The 14,243-nt window shown below is 40.3% G+C and overlaps 1 protein-coding gene across 2 annotated transcripts in view; it reads left to right on the top strand.

Annotated features, from left to right (window-relative positions):
• Igf2bp3 (insulin like growth factor 2 mRNA binding protein 3) overlaps positions 1-14,243 on the top strand; it is a 141,520-nt gene that overhangs the window by 739 nt on the left and 126,538 nt on the right. For both annotated transcript variants that reach the window (XM_010641117.3, XM_010641119.3), the window contains exon 2: positions 601-661. In XM_010641117.3, the coding sequence (XP_010639419.1) occupies positions 601-661 (61 nt within the window). The remainder of the gene's footprint in view (positions 1-600; positions 662-14,243) is intronic.

Genomic DNA, 14,243 nt, shown 5'->3' with positions numbered 1-14,243 from the left:
GCCCAAGGGGAAACCGAAAAGCGCTGGGCTCCTAGAGGGGACCCCGGCTCAGGCCTCCCCTTTATCAACTCGGCTGCCGGCGGTTGTGCTTCTTTCTGTGCTGCGGAGCACCCCTGGCCGTTCGCTCTTTCTTTCCCTCTGCTGGCCACTCGGGTCGTCCCTGACCCACCGCCAAGTGTTCCCGGTGGGCTTGGCTTAGACTGAGAGGAAGGCCGGGGCGCCCTTCTAAAGAAAGCCAGCGTCCCCCGGCCGGGTTTGCCCATTGGGGAGTGTGCTGGGAGGCAAGAGAGGTGCCGCGTCTCTCACGCAGGCCTGGTGGGGTTGGGTGACTCTGAGGTGGGCGAGAGAGATGGAGCTAGAATGTCCCCAAAGAAGTAGTGCCACGATTGATCTCTCTCCAACCCTCTGTAGGCGAGAACCCCACACCCACCCGAAGGGGTCCGCTTCCCTCGCTCGGCGCCTGGCTTCTCTTCGGCCTTTGGGGGCCATGCAGAGAGTCTCAGGAGCCATTTGTGTCGCCAGTTAGTAAGCTGTGCAGGTCTTTAGGGCGGGGAGAGCCGCCAAAATTGGCTGACGGTCTCATCTCTTCTGTGTCCGCAGGTAAAACCGAACTGCACGGGAAGCCCATAGAAGTTGAACACTCGGTCCCCAAAAGGCAAAGGTGAGCTATTTTTTTCTGTTCTCGCCGCATTGTTAGGAGGAAAGACGCTACGCAGTTGAAAACAACTTTTTTTGTTGTTTTATATTTATGGGGCTACAGTATGGCTTGGCATTTCCCGTCTTTTACCCTTGCCTTTAAATTTATGATAGGGGTGTGTGTTAGTGATAACCGTGGGAAGGAATCGAGTGTATATGTAGGAACCTCTTCCAGCAAATATTCTCTGAAGAGCAGGTCAAGTTGCTACCACAGAAAATCGAAGTCTCAACCAGCAGTCTGGCAATCTGGAGGATTTTAGGAGGCGGTGAATGATCAGGATAGGTGAAAGCAGCTGTACACCCGCCCGGGTGCAGTGTGCCTTCCCTTCTGTCCGGGTTAGGAGGCCATGGTGGGCGCCTCTGAGAGGAAAGGAATTTGCCTTTACTCTGTTAGCTCAACAGTGGGTATTAGAATACTGAGCAAATGCCCAGAAGTCCTCTCATTCCAAAGTTATGCAGGTTTCTGCAAACATCGCCTTTGTCCATGCTCACCCCATGCCTTGGTGTATTTTTGCTCACAAATAACCACCAAGAGATGGCGAAGACTGGAAAATGGGTGTTACTTCACCAGTGGCTTTTCTCTTCTCTGAGAGCGTGTGTAGTGTGTCACTTTACAAAATATTTGCAGACAGTTTCAGGCACTGAATTATTTTTGAGAAATGGCTTCGTTCTCCAACACAGGCCAATTTCAAGCTTTGTAACTGTTAAGGCACTGGTCCCTCCCAGTCAGTGGTGCTGGGGTTGGTTTGTCCTCTTCTGGCTTTTGCACAGTGGGACTAGAATTTCTGCCTTCTTTCCTCCCACCCCCACCGGGCCAGACAATAAGCTTGAAGTTAATTCAAACTAGGGCTGCCTGAGTCTGGTTAAGAATTGGTGTGACTGTGTGTTCTGGAGGGCAGGAGGATTTGCTGTGCTGAGATAGATGGTGACAGGAGGGAGGGGGAAAGGGAAGAGAGGTGAAATGTGTTAGTATGCGTACCAGTCCCCTGCAGTGCATGTAATCATGGTGTCCATAGACATGTACTAATAAAGATTAAAAAAAAATTAGATGACAAAAGTGTCATCTGCTTTCCTGTTTCTAATTTGAACTCTTCCAGGTAGAGCATTTTTTTTTACAAGAACTGTTCTTAAGAATGAGTTGATTTGGATCTTTGCGGATTTTTCTGTATGTACTTAATTTTCATGAGAATAATTGGAAAAATGTCTGAGGGATCTGATTTAATTCTAGTAGGGAATTTTGGTAGGGGTCAAATGATAGAGTAGGATGTAAATCTTAATGCTTTTGAAGTAGATTAAGTGCTGAAAAGTATCTTGGTCTTCATTTTTCAGAGATTGAAAAATTGAGGGAGAAATCCTATCCTTTTAAAAAGATTTTTAAAGGCATAGTATGTGAATTGGCTACCTTGGGAAAAACTAAGCATATTGTGCAAATTCTCAGTGGTTTTAGGTTTAGCCAGTGTGTCTTTTCTGGTTGGTTGGTTATTTATTTATTTATTTTCTTCAGTGCTAGGGATAAAACGCAGGGCTTTGAGCATGCTAGGCAAGCTCTTTACTGTTAACTCCATCCCCAGCCTTTATTTTTTATAAAATGTTGAATAAAAAAAATAAGCAAATAATTGTATTGGAAGGACTGGCATTTTAATATTGAGGAGGGTTTTTTTTGTGTGTGTGTGTTTTGGAACCAGGGATTGAAATCAGGACCTTGTGCTTGCAAGGCAGACGTGGCGCCACTGAGCTAAATCCCCCACGAGGGAGTTTTTAAATTTAAAATATTAAATATCTTGAGTTTTCCAGGTACATTTCATTGACCTGCTTGTAATTTGCCTCATCCTCTGCCTTTCCTTTCCAATCTGGTGTTAATTTCTCCCTCATGTGTAGGGAATTAAATTAGAAACATTGTCTGATAACAACTGTTTCTATTCTTAGAGGCTTTTGCCCAAAGTTCAAGGCCAGCTTGGGCAATTTTAGTGAAACCATGTCTCCAAAAAAAAAGGCTGAGGATGCAGTTCAGTGTATAAGGCCTTGGTTCTATCTCCAGTACCAAAAAAAAAGTTTTTTTTCCCAAGTCTAAAAACATACTTAATTAACTTACTACTTCATAATGAACAAGAGTTCCTCATTTGACAAAATGTTACCAGTGGCAGCAAATATTTATTATTGAAAGCTTCTTCAATTTATTAACAATGTAAATTAAATTTTTAAGTACGTTTTTCACTAGCTAAAATGCTCAGGATTTTACACTTGATCTTAGCCAAAAGGCCGAGAAGCGATGCTCAGTATTTTAAATGAAACTCTTGCTAACAAAGTATGTAGGACTGACTACAGAATTTTTTTCTTTTTACTGAATTAAGAGGACAATTGAGTACTGTAAATGCTTTGCTTATACTGAAATGTCAAAACAAAAGTAGAACCTTTTTTTTCGCTGTCCTGAAAGAAATTCACTGGAAATTATATATTACAGTTTTGTTTTAACTTTGGAGCAAAGGTGCAGTTTTCCTTTCCCTGGACCATTCCACCATCTGCAAACCTTTTTGGAGCCAAGAAGGCACCCTGGTGACTCCATGTCCAGTGCTTATGGTGAGGTTAAGAAGTGATCCTCCGTGGTTGCTTATCGTGAGTTGATTGTTGTAGGTCAATCTTTGCCAAGTTAGCCTGCAGGATTTGGAGATGGAGTTCTTTATGGTTAGTAGTCATTTCATTCCTCCATCCCATCATCATGTGTGTTTCTGAGCCAGACATGCCCACTGGTGCAGCTATGACCTTTATACCTGTTATGCAAGGCATATTGGGAAACTGGTGCTAGAGAATGCTATGGCAGCACTCTGCGATGGATGAATGGACTTGTACTCTCCAAACTGGGAGCAGGCCTAGAAGGTGATTGGATGTTTGACGGGCTGGTCTGGCTCTTACTGCAAGCTGAGCTGGGCGGGACCCCTTCAGGAAGGGGTATTGTTGAGTTGGTTTGGACAGAGCTTAGTTCCCGATTACTGAAGTCTGAAGGGAATGTGGAAGGAATGTGGCTTTTCTGCATTCAGATATCCTTCAGGTGGGGAAGATTATAGCAGTACTATGATGAGATTGAGGTCCCTTGCATCCGGAATGAAGAGAAGATTACATTGGATATCTGTGATAGTGTTACATGTTGGGTTCCAAATGTAAAAGAGTCAACACGGGGTGATGACTTTGAGGTATTGGCTTACATTTCTCTCTCTCTCTGAGGTAAAGGGGAGCGTAGAAATAGTTGTGACTTGGAAAGACTGTAGCTGAATTTGGTTGGAAGAGCCACTGGTATCTTGTGGGGCCTTATATAAGCCCCTCTGATAGCATAAATATCATGAGCACTGTTTCTTGTGTGTGTGGGCTGTTGGGCATGGGAGAGGGAATGGTAAAATTGCTGACAGGGAGAAACTAAGGATGGTGGTAGTTTTTCTTTTCTTTTTCTCTTTTTCATGCCGGGATCAAACCTGGAGCCTCACACATAAAAGGCAAGTACTTTACCATTAAACTAAGCTGCCAGCCCCAGGATGGTGGTTTTATTTAAATTTTCATGAGTTTCAGATTCTGAAATTTTCATATTTTAAGTTTTTAATAGGTGAATCAATTTTTATCAAACTTACAACTTAGTTATGGCCTTAAGATACATGTATATTTTACTAAGGAGAAAAATAGAATATTACAGTTAATGTTTTTCTAATTTGTTCCTTTAAAACAGACTGTGATACCTATACTCAAATGTCCTTGTTTCCTTAAAAAATAAAGTAGAAAAAGTTACTTTCATATTAGAATCTTGTGTTTGCCACCTAAAATGGACAGCATTATAAAAGTCACTGAGGTTTTAAATGTACTTTGACTTTAAGTGGCTATTTCAAAGCTAATGTTGAATTTTTAAAATTATCTATCTATCTATCTCTATCTATCTATCTATCTATCTATTTATCTATCTGTCTATCTATCTATCTATCTATCTATTTATCTATCTATTTTCTGGTACCAGGGATTGAACTTGGGGTCCTTGCACTTGGAAAGCAGGTGCCAGAACCACTGAGCTAAATCCGCGGTCCTAGTGTTGCATTTTAATAGCTGTTAATTATAGAATAGGATGGGCCATGACCACCAATTTGGCCATTAGCCAGGGCATATGACCCTTTGCTGTGGGGCCAATTTCAAAGTCTTAGCTATCAAAAGCTATTTTTCATATTGAACTTTTGAACATAGGTGTGAGTAGCTGTGCTGGTCCTTGTCAGTGTGGTACAGGTGAATCTTGTGAATTGGCAAGTTTCTCACACATGCAGATACTTGAAGTTGACTGTTAGGAAACTCAATAAAGAATAAATTAGGTTATCATTGGAGTCCTGAATATAAGATCAGCAATTGCTTGAGTGGTAGTTGTATTTGGAGGGCTTTTTCTTGGTTTCATATTTTCTCAACAGCATACAGTTTGAAAGATTTCCTACTTTTGCCTTAATAGAATTTTTAGAAAATAACGGTTTTATAGTTTCTACTGTATGGCTGTCCACCGTGAACTGGAGGAAGATGTTATGGAAACATGACATTTCTCCAGTGCCAGTGGGAACTGAGACTCTTCTGGATTTCCTTTTTGATTGGTGTGGTCACTGACATTGTCTGTTCAGGCCAAATGCTATTATAATAAACTGCAACGGGCATATTTTGTTCTGAGGCTTTTACCTCTGTTTGAAATAAACATACCCTTTGGAATTAGAGATCTGAGGTTTTCCCTGTAAGGAGCTTGACTTGAATTTTTCTGTAGTATGGTGGTAGCTCAGTTGCTTTTGTCTGTGTAGCTTTTTTTTGTTTTGTTTTTTCTGGTTCCGGGGACAGAACCTCGGGTTCTTGCACTTGCAAGGCAGGCGGTGGAATCACAGCTAAATCCACGGCCCTGCCTGTGTACCTCTTCAGGCATCAGCAAGTGAGGGATTACTTTTACTGTGCTGTGAAATGCTTAATGAGCCACGCTGCTGCAATTGCAGTCTTTCACAATTGGGATTTTACATTAAAAGTGAAGCGGTGGAGCCACCATCATCGATTTGAGGTGACTTACATTGTAATTGTCCTTAGCAGTATTCAGGCAGCAGCTTTTCTAGCAGTAACTAATTTTTGAAAGGTATGAATTATCCATTGAACAACTCTGGCAGTTGGTTTGGTCTGGGAGGAAGGAGAGGTGGAAAGATGATGGTTCGCTATGCTGCTATTCTTAGCTGAGTTTCCTTTATCAACTGTTGCCTCTGATTCAAGCTTCCTGAGTCAGAAGACAGGAGGTGGCAGTGTGGTGTCAGTGACCAAGGATAGGATTGGCATTCTTAGAATCTGTCCTGTAACTCTGATGTTTACACATTGGCTTGGATGCCAGGATTTTGCATGAAGGTGGGTGGCAAGCATAGTTTTGAGTGGTTCATTAAAATTGAGTGTGTAATTTATCATGGTCTGAAAGTTGCTGTTTGGCAAGTGTTCAGTATTGGTAAATAAACAGTTATAAATATTAACACTGTGAATTTTATTGCCCTGAAGGGGAATATGTATGCATCAACTGTACATATATGTGTTAGAGAATTATCCTAAAACCATTTAATTTGATTAGGAAATAATTTGAACTTAGAAATATTCTAAGAAAAATCTAGTGGAACTATAAACAGAAGAAGGCTCAAGTTCTTAGAATGTCAGGCATTATCACTTAGTGTGATGATATTTCAGTTATCTCTTCTTTGAGACCTAATGGCTCAAAACAACAAATCAGTGTCTGTCTTTCTCTCTGTTTCTTCCTGTGGTAGTGGGGATTGAAGCCCAGGGGTATTTTATTACTGAACTATATCTCCATCCTACCCTGCTTTTCCCGTTCCATTCCCCTCCCCCTCCGCTTCCTTTTTTATCTTTCGACCGAGTCTTACTAAGTTGTCTAGGCTGGACTTAAAGTTATGATTCTCTTGCCTCAGCCTCCCAAAGTGTTGGGATTACAGGCAAACAACTTATTATTTCTCATGATTCTTTTTTTAAATTTTGAGACAGAGTTGTAACAAATCATCAGGTTGCTGAGGCAGTCTTGAATTTGTAGTCCTTGTGCCTCAGCATCCCAGAGTGGTGGGATTACAGGTGAACAGTTAACTTCTTTCTCATTCTTTGGGTCTGTTCGGTGGTTGGTTCAGTTCCCATCGTATCCTTTTGGGTCATTTACTAAGGAGAGCTAAAAGGTCATAGAAGGCTTCACTCATGTAAATGCTCTGTGACTTTTCTCCACATATCTCAACGTGCAATAAATAGTAGCTTGAATTTTTCTACTTGTTTGTGGTATTGAGGATCAAACCAGAGACCTTCACACTGAACTACATCCTCCAGCTCTTTTATCATTTTTAAAATTTTGAGATTGAGTCTCCCTAAGAGGCTGACCTGCCAGGCTGGGTTTGAATTTGGCAGTCCTGCCTCAGCCTCCCAGAGTGGTGGGATTACAGGCCTTTACCACCATGTCCAGCTGCCTGCATTTTTCTCCCCTTAAGGTGCAGTGACTGACTACCTTAGCTTAAAGTGGAAGCTCCTACTCTTAAAGGCTAGACCCAAGATCAGTACTTTGTTGTTTTTGTCCGATTTCACTGATCAGAGCAATCAGCAGGCCACTCTGGGTTCTAGGCTGAGATGGAAATAGACTGTCAGTGGATGGTAGAATGTCATGCATGTGCAGAGAGGAAGGAATGTTGGTGTTCATCTTTAGGTTATTTTCCACAAATTTGGAGAGGGCAATAGTGCCTTCAAAATGCTTGGAACGAAATATCTGAAACTTGCATTTAGCACTCTAAATTGGGAACTAGCGCCCATTGTAGTATCCAGGGAGGAGATGATGGTATTAGCAGTGGAGGTAGTGAGTAGTGACCATTCTCTATACATTTCTGTGAAGCAGTGATGGGTTAATAAAGAGATTTAAGAGGAATCAATGATGACAATTTTTTTTGGTCAGAGCAATTGGGTATAAATTGATACCATTTACCAAAATGCAGAACATTGGAGGAGGAGCAAATTCTTGAATGGAAATTGGGAACATTGCTTTTTGGCATATTGTTTCTAATACTTACTAGAAAATTTAAATGAAAATGTTGAGAAGCTGGTGGGATACATCAGTAGGGAGTTCAAAGGAAGGTAAGACACAGTGGTAAAAATTAAGGGCCTCATTAGCTTGTGGTATTTGAAACCAGGGAATTAGACAAGATCCCCAAGGGACTGAGTCTGAGGCTCTAGGAGGAAGAAGAGGCCAGTAAAGCACAATGAGGGAGGATGGTCAGGCAGAGGAAAGCAAACAGAACTGTTTGTAGAAATGAACGCAGGTGGAGAAGGAGGGTGTAATCAACAGTGCGGGATACCACAGGGTGTTTGTTACTTGGATGGATGAGTGAGTGGGGGTGGTACAGATCTCAGCCTTCTGGCTCTGCTGTAAATAGATGGATTTATGGATTTTGGAGCCATTTTTCCAGAATGCATTTGTTGGGTTTTTTTGTTGTAATTTCTAGAAACATCTATGAGCATATTCTGTTTATAATTAAAGATGGAAGTTGTGAGTTTGGCAGCTCTTACACAGTGGTTAGGACCTGTTTGTGACATCTGGTCCTTGACCTACCCTAATGTTTTTCAATGCTAATTTGGCAGCAGTGAGCTTACTTTCTTACAGACAGGTCACTCTGCTTTTTATTAACATACAGCTGGGAAATTCTCTGAAGCTGTCTTAGCTTCCAAAACAGTGGTGATCAAGCCTAGTGCTTTTATTTGGTGGACTAAGCATGTAATGATTTGACAAGCAAAGGTTGAAACTATGGGTGAAAACATTTATGGAAATCATGAGGGCTAGTTTCAAAATACTTTAATCACTGTTATTTTAGGATGCTGGCATAATTTAAGCATTCTTTTCATTTTACTCATAAAAATTTTGCTATGGGAAATAAAGTCTTTTGGAAATACCTACATTCCCTCAGTTTTGCATATTTAAAAATCTGTTCCTTGTAAAAGAGCAGATTCCCCAAATTAGTATTCTATCTTTGATGGTGATAACAGTTGCCAAAATTCGGTGATATGTTGGATCAGTTGATTTTGACACAGAAGATTTGGCCCGGATAATTCCTTTCAAGACTTTCTTTGAAAGTCCTTCGATAAATAAAGTACTACTGTCAGAATGCATCAAACATCTGTTTTCAGAAGGGCAAACTAATAATATAACCAGAGATTCTTTCATGATTTTGATTGCTTTACCCAAGGATTCTCCCTCCATAAAGCCCTGTGAGACATCACCTGCCTGAGGTCCCACAGGTGATTCATTAGTGGAGCCCCTTTCTGGATGCTGTGGCTCTGCCCTGCCTGCCTTTATCCCTCCCATTTAACGTCTTCAAATCCTCAGTGCAGCTTACACAGCAGCTCAGATCGTGTTTGCACTTGCAAGTCAGAGCAGAGATGTCCTGTTTCTTGCTTTCTCTGAAGCATACAAATCTTGTTTGGCTTCTTTGAAGGGTTGGTTCATTGTCTTACTGCAGGAAAAGGACAGGTTAGGGGTAGTCTGGAATTGGGGCTTATTATAAAGTACATACATTCAAACATCCTGTTTTAAGACAATGAAACATTTGGGGGGTGCTTAATGTATTTTTAAACAGCTTCATCTTTTTTTCTTTTGGTACCAGGGATCAAACTCGGGTCCTTCAGCTTGCAAAGCAGGCAGTGGAACCACTGAGCTAAATCCTCAGCTCTAAGCAGCTTCATCTTACTGTAAATGAATTGCGAAGAGGGGGCCAAAGATGTGAGAGGGGGACAGAGGCCACAGAGGGAGAGATGCCAGGGTTTTGTCTCAGGAGGGTGATTGTAATTCATGGGGGAGTGTTCTAAGATTGCAAAACAGGCACACAAGTGTTATGCATGGACTCCGTCAGGCCCATTTGTCCCATCTTGTTACCAAATTCAGTAGAACCTTGGCTTGCAGAAGGGTGTGTCAGTGATCAGTGTCTCATGTCTGTCTTGTTTTTTTTTTTTTTTTTTTTTTTTTTTTTTTTGAGACAAGGTCTTACTATGCAGTTCAGGCTGTCCTTGAACTTGCAGTGATCCTCCTGCCTCAGCCTCCTGAGTGCCACCATACCTGGTTATTTCTTTTCTTCTTTGCAGTTCTGAGAGTTAAATCCAAAGCCTTGCCTATGGTAGGCAAGCTGTTTACCACTGAGTCATATTCTCAGCTCTCCATCCATCCACGCATCCACCCATTATCCATCTGTCATTCTGAGACAGAATTACATTGCCTAGGCTTGTCTTGAACTTGGAATCTCCTTGCCGGGCTTGGTGACCTACACCTGTAATCCCAGCCCTCACAAGAGTAAGGGAAGGAGGATCTTGAGTTCCAGGCCAACCTGCACAACATAACAAGACCCTGTATCAAAAAAACCAAATGGAGGTCTGGGGATTTAGCTCAGTGGCGCTGCAGCCTGCCTCGCAAGCACAGGGTCCTGAGTTCGATCCCCAGTACAAAAAACAAACAAAACAAATGGGAAAACCACAAAGTTGAAGGTGAAAAATATTTATTTATTTGTTTTCAATCTTCACTTCCTCCATGTATGTTCTAGGCCTTGTCATTGGTTACTTGGTGTACTGTTTTGCAGAAATTCTTCTATGCATATAACCACAACATTTTGACTATAACAAATTATATTGTTTATAATATGACTTAAAATTTTTTTCTTGTGCTGGGGAGGGGGGAAAAGCAAGGTTTGAACCCAGCACGTGCTAGGGAAACACTATCACTGAGCTACAACCCTAGTGTGGGATTTTTATAACATAAATGGTTAGATTGGAAATTGCTGTGTTAAAAGATAGGCACATTTAAATTTGAAAGTACTCAGCAAAAAGGGGCTGGGGATTTAGCTCAATGGCGCTGCCCCTGCCTTGCAAATGCAAGATTCTGAATTCCATCCCCAGTACAAAAAAAAAAAAAAAAAAAAAAAAAGTAAGTACTCAATTTTAGCAGATGTGCTGCCTAAGTGAGCACACACACACAAAAGTACTCAGCGGAAAAAAAAAGGAAAATAAACAAACTGCCCAAAAGTGAAACCATTAAATTTCTTATGTTGATGTGGTTAGTCATAATTTGACAACAGAGAAAGTTTCTTATGTGAAGTGTGAAGTAAGAATTTAAAAACTGTCTTTTCAATCATAGACACTTACTAATTCTAAGAACAGGATTCATCTTGTATTAGAGATACAGGGCTGACTGACAAGTTTGTTTCATTTCATTTCTGCGCTTTGTATGTAAAAATTAATTAAGAAGCTGTAAAGATTTAAGTTCTGATAGTGCAGCTCAAATATCTATCTAGTGCTCATGCTCTGCCTTACCCAACACGATGGGTTTTCAATCTTACCTCAGTAACTACCAGTAGCTTCTTATAGTGAGAACATTATTGAATAATATTTTAAGGAGAAATTTCTTTAAGCATTAGCTTCTAAAAGAAGGCACTACTCAGCTTGCCATCTTAGCTGGGCAGATAATGAGAGAGCTGTTAAGAGAACCAGTGGTGGTGATAAAACTGTTTGAAAAGTGATTGACTTTTCCCTAGTGATGCCTTCAATGACTATTTTCCTTTTTATTTAAATTAATTTTGTGTGCTGGGGTTTGAACTTAGTGCCTTGCACATACCGGGCAAGCATTCTACTACTGAGCTGTGTTGCTAGCCCCTATGTGTTTTTGAGATAGTTTCTTCCCTGAACTTCTGGGCTCAGAGGATCCTCCTGCCTCAAGCTCCCAAGTAGGCAGGTCTATAGCATGTGTCACTGTGCCCAGCTGCAAATGTTTCTCTGTGTATCAGTCAGTTCTGCAAAAATGAATCAGCTTTTGCCCTTTTGTTGGCAAGTTAAATGTGTGTGTGTGTGTGTGTGTGTGTGTGCGTGTGTGCGCGTGCGTGCATACGCTAATTTACCTATTTCTGCATTTTTTTTTTTTGTACTGGGGATTGAACTTGGGTCCTTGTACTTTTGAGGCAGGCAGCAGAACCACTGAGCTAAATCCCCAGCTATTTCTGCATTTTTTTTTTTTGTACTGGGGATTGAACTTGGGTCCTTGTACTTTTGAGGCAGGCAGCAGAACCACTGAGCTAAATCCCCAGCTATTTCTGCATTTTTTTACACTTGATCTTAGCCAAAAGGCCGAGAAGCGATTTATTTCTGCATTTTTTTAATGGTGCATTTTAGATATACATAACGATCACATGCATCATAGGAAATTTGTGCCCGTACATGATACATCTTGCTTATTTTTCCCACTCTCCTCCCTTTAAGCCCTCTTCCCGTCCTTATTTACAAAAGCTTTGTTTTAATTTTCTTTCTACTCTTTTTTTTCTTGTCCCTTCCTTCCTGTCCCTCTTATTTGAACATTTTCTTCCAGTTTCCTATTGGATCATATTTACACTTTTAATTTCTCATACCAGAGAAACAATGTGGCATTTAAATGTGTGTCAGATTTATTTCACTTAAGAGTATGGTCTCAAGGTGCATTCATTTACCTAGAAATGTCTCAAGCTTATCCTTTATGGCAGAGTAGTACTCCATTGTATATAAAAATGATTCTTTATCCATTCATTGGTTATGAGCTGTGGTCTGTTCCCAAGATTTAGTTATTACAATCTGTGACACTAGAAACATGGGTGTGTATATATCACCGTGGTATGATGTTTTTAATTGTTGGAAAGATATCAAGAGGGGGAATATTAGGGTCAAATGGAACCTCTAGTTTTAGTTTTTTGAGGAATTTCCACAATGATTTCCACATAGGTTGCACCAGCTACACTCCCACCAACAGTGAAGGTTTCTGTTTTTCCTCACAGCCCCATCAATATTTGTTATTGGTTGATTTCTTGAGATTAGTAATTCTTTCTGGAGTGAGATGGAATTGCAGTGTTTTAAATTTAAAGGACCAGTGATGTTGAACATTTTTTCATATATTTATTTGCTGTTTGTATTTCTATATCTGAGAGGGGTCAGTTTATTTCAGATGCCTAATTTTGGATTGGGTCTTTAAATTTGGGGGTATGATGTTTTTTTAAGTGCTTTATATATTAGATATTAGTGTTTTTTTTTCTTTTAAATTGAATTTATTGGTACATTTTAGGTAGACAGTACAGTTACATTCATTACTGGGATCTTGTACCTTCACATGCCAGGTCTTGGTTCTCATTTTTTCCCCTTGTGTTTGTTTTTGTTTTTGAGACAGGGTCTCACTATGTACTTGAGACTGACCTGGAACTCACTATGTAGCCCAGGCTGGTCTCGAACTCACAGTGATCCTCCTGCCTCAGCCTCCCAAGTGCTGGGATTACAGGCATGCACCACCATGCCCGGCTTAGATATTAGTTTTTTGAGGAACAGCTGGCAAAACTTTTTCCCACATTGAGAGTTGTCACTTCACTCTGTTGGTGGTCTACTGCTGTGCAAATGCTTTTTAATAAGATGAGATTTCAGTTGTTGATTCTTTGCAATGTTTCCTGTTTGATTGGGGTTTTGTTCATAAAGTCTTTGCCTATACATTTGTCTTCAAGAGTTCTACCTAGGGCTGAAGATTTAGCTCAGTACCAAAAAACCCCCAAAAGTTCTACATACTCTATTCTCCAGCAGATTGAGTGTTTACATTGTAATACTCAGATCTTTGATTGACTTCAATTTTAGTTTTATGTGTGATGAAAGATATGGATCTACTTTTAATTTTTAGCATGTGGAAACCCAGTTTTTCCAGTCCCATTTATTTTACTTAATTTAAAAAAAATTTTTTTGGTAGCGGGGATCGAACTCAGGTCCTTGTACTTGCAAGGCAGGCAGCGGAACCACTGAGCCAAATCCTGGCCCGTCCATTACCAGTACCATTTATTAAAGAGGCTGTCTTTCTTTTAGTGGAGATATTTTGGCCCCTTTGTCAAAGATAAGGTGGTTGAATATGTTTGGAGTTGTTTCTGCATCTTCTAATCTGTTCCATTGATCCATGGGCCTTTTTTTTTTTTTTGCCAGTACTGTGCTGTTTTTATCACAGTAGCTTCATAGTGTAATTTCAAGTCAGGGATTATGATGCCCTCTGCCTTGCCTTTGTTACCCAGAATTGCTTTTGCTATTTTAGGTCTCTTCTAGTTCATCTGAATTTTAGGATTGTTTTCTCAAATTCTGTTAGATATGCTACTGGTATTAAGATCAGGATTCCATTAAATCTGTATAATCATTTTGGAAATATAGCCATTTTCTCTATATTGGTATTTCTACTCAAGAACAAGGGTTATCTTTCCATTTTCTGATATCCTCTTTGACCTTTTTCATAGTATTGTAGTTTTCCATGTAAAGGTCTTAGATTGATTCCTAAGTATTTCATTCTTTTGGATGCTATTATGAAAGGTGTGGGTTTCTTAATTTCTCTTTCAGTGCATTTATTTGTGTGCAAGAATGCTATTGGTTTTTAAGTGTTGACTTTGTATCCATCTGTGCTACTGAATTTGGTTATTAAGTCTAGAATTTTTTGGTGGAGTATTTGGGATCTTCTATGTGTAGAGTAT

The sequence above is a fragment of the Fukomys damarensis genome, unplaced genomic scaffold (genome assembly GCF_012274545.1).
Source record: "Fukomys damarensis isolate Sample0158 unplaced genomic scaffold, DMR_v1.0_HiC HiC_scaffold_4, whole genome shotgun sequence".
Taxonomy (NCBI): Eukaryota; Metazoa; Chordata; class Mammalia; order Rodentia; family Bathyergidae; genus Fukomys; species Fukomys damarensis.
Note: the sequence above shows the minus strand (reverse complement) of the source record. Positions and strands in the feature narration are given on the sequence as shown.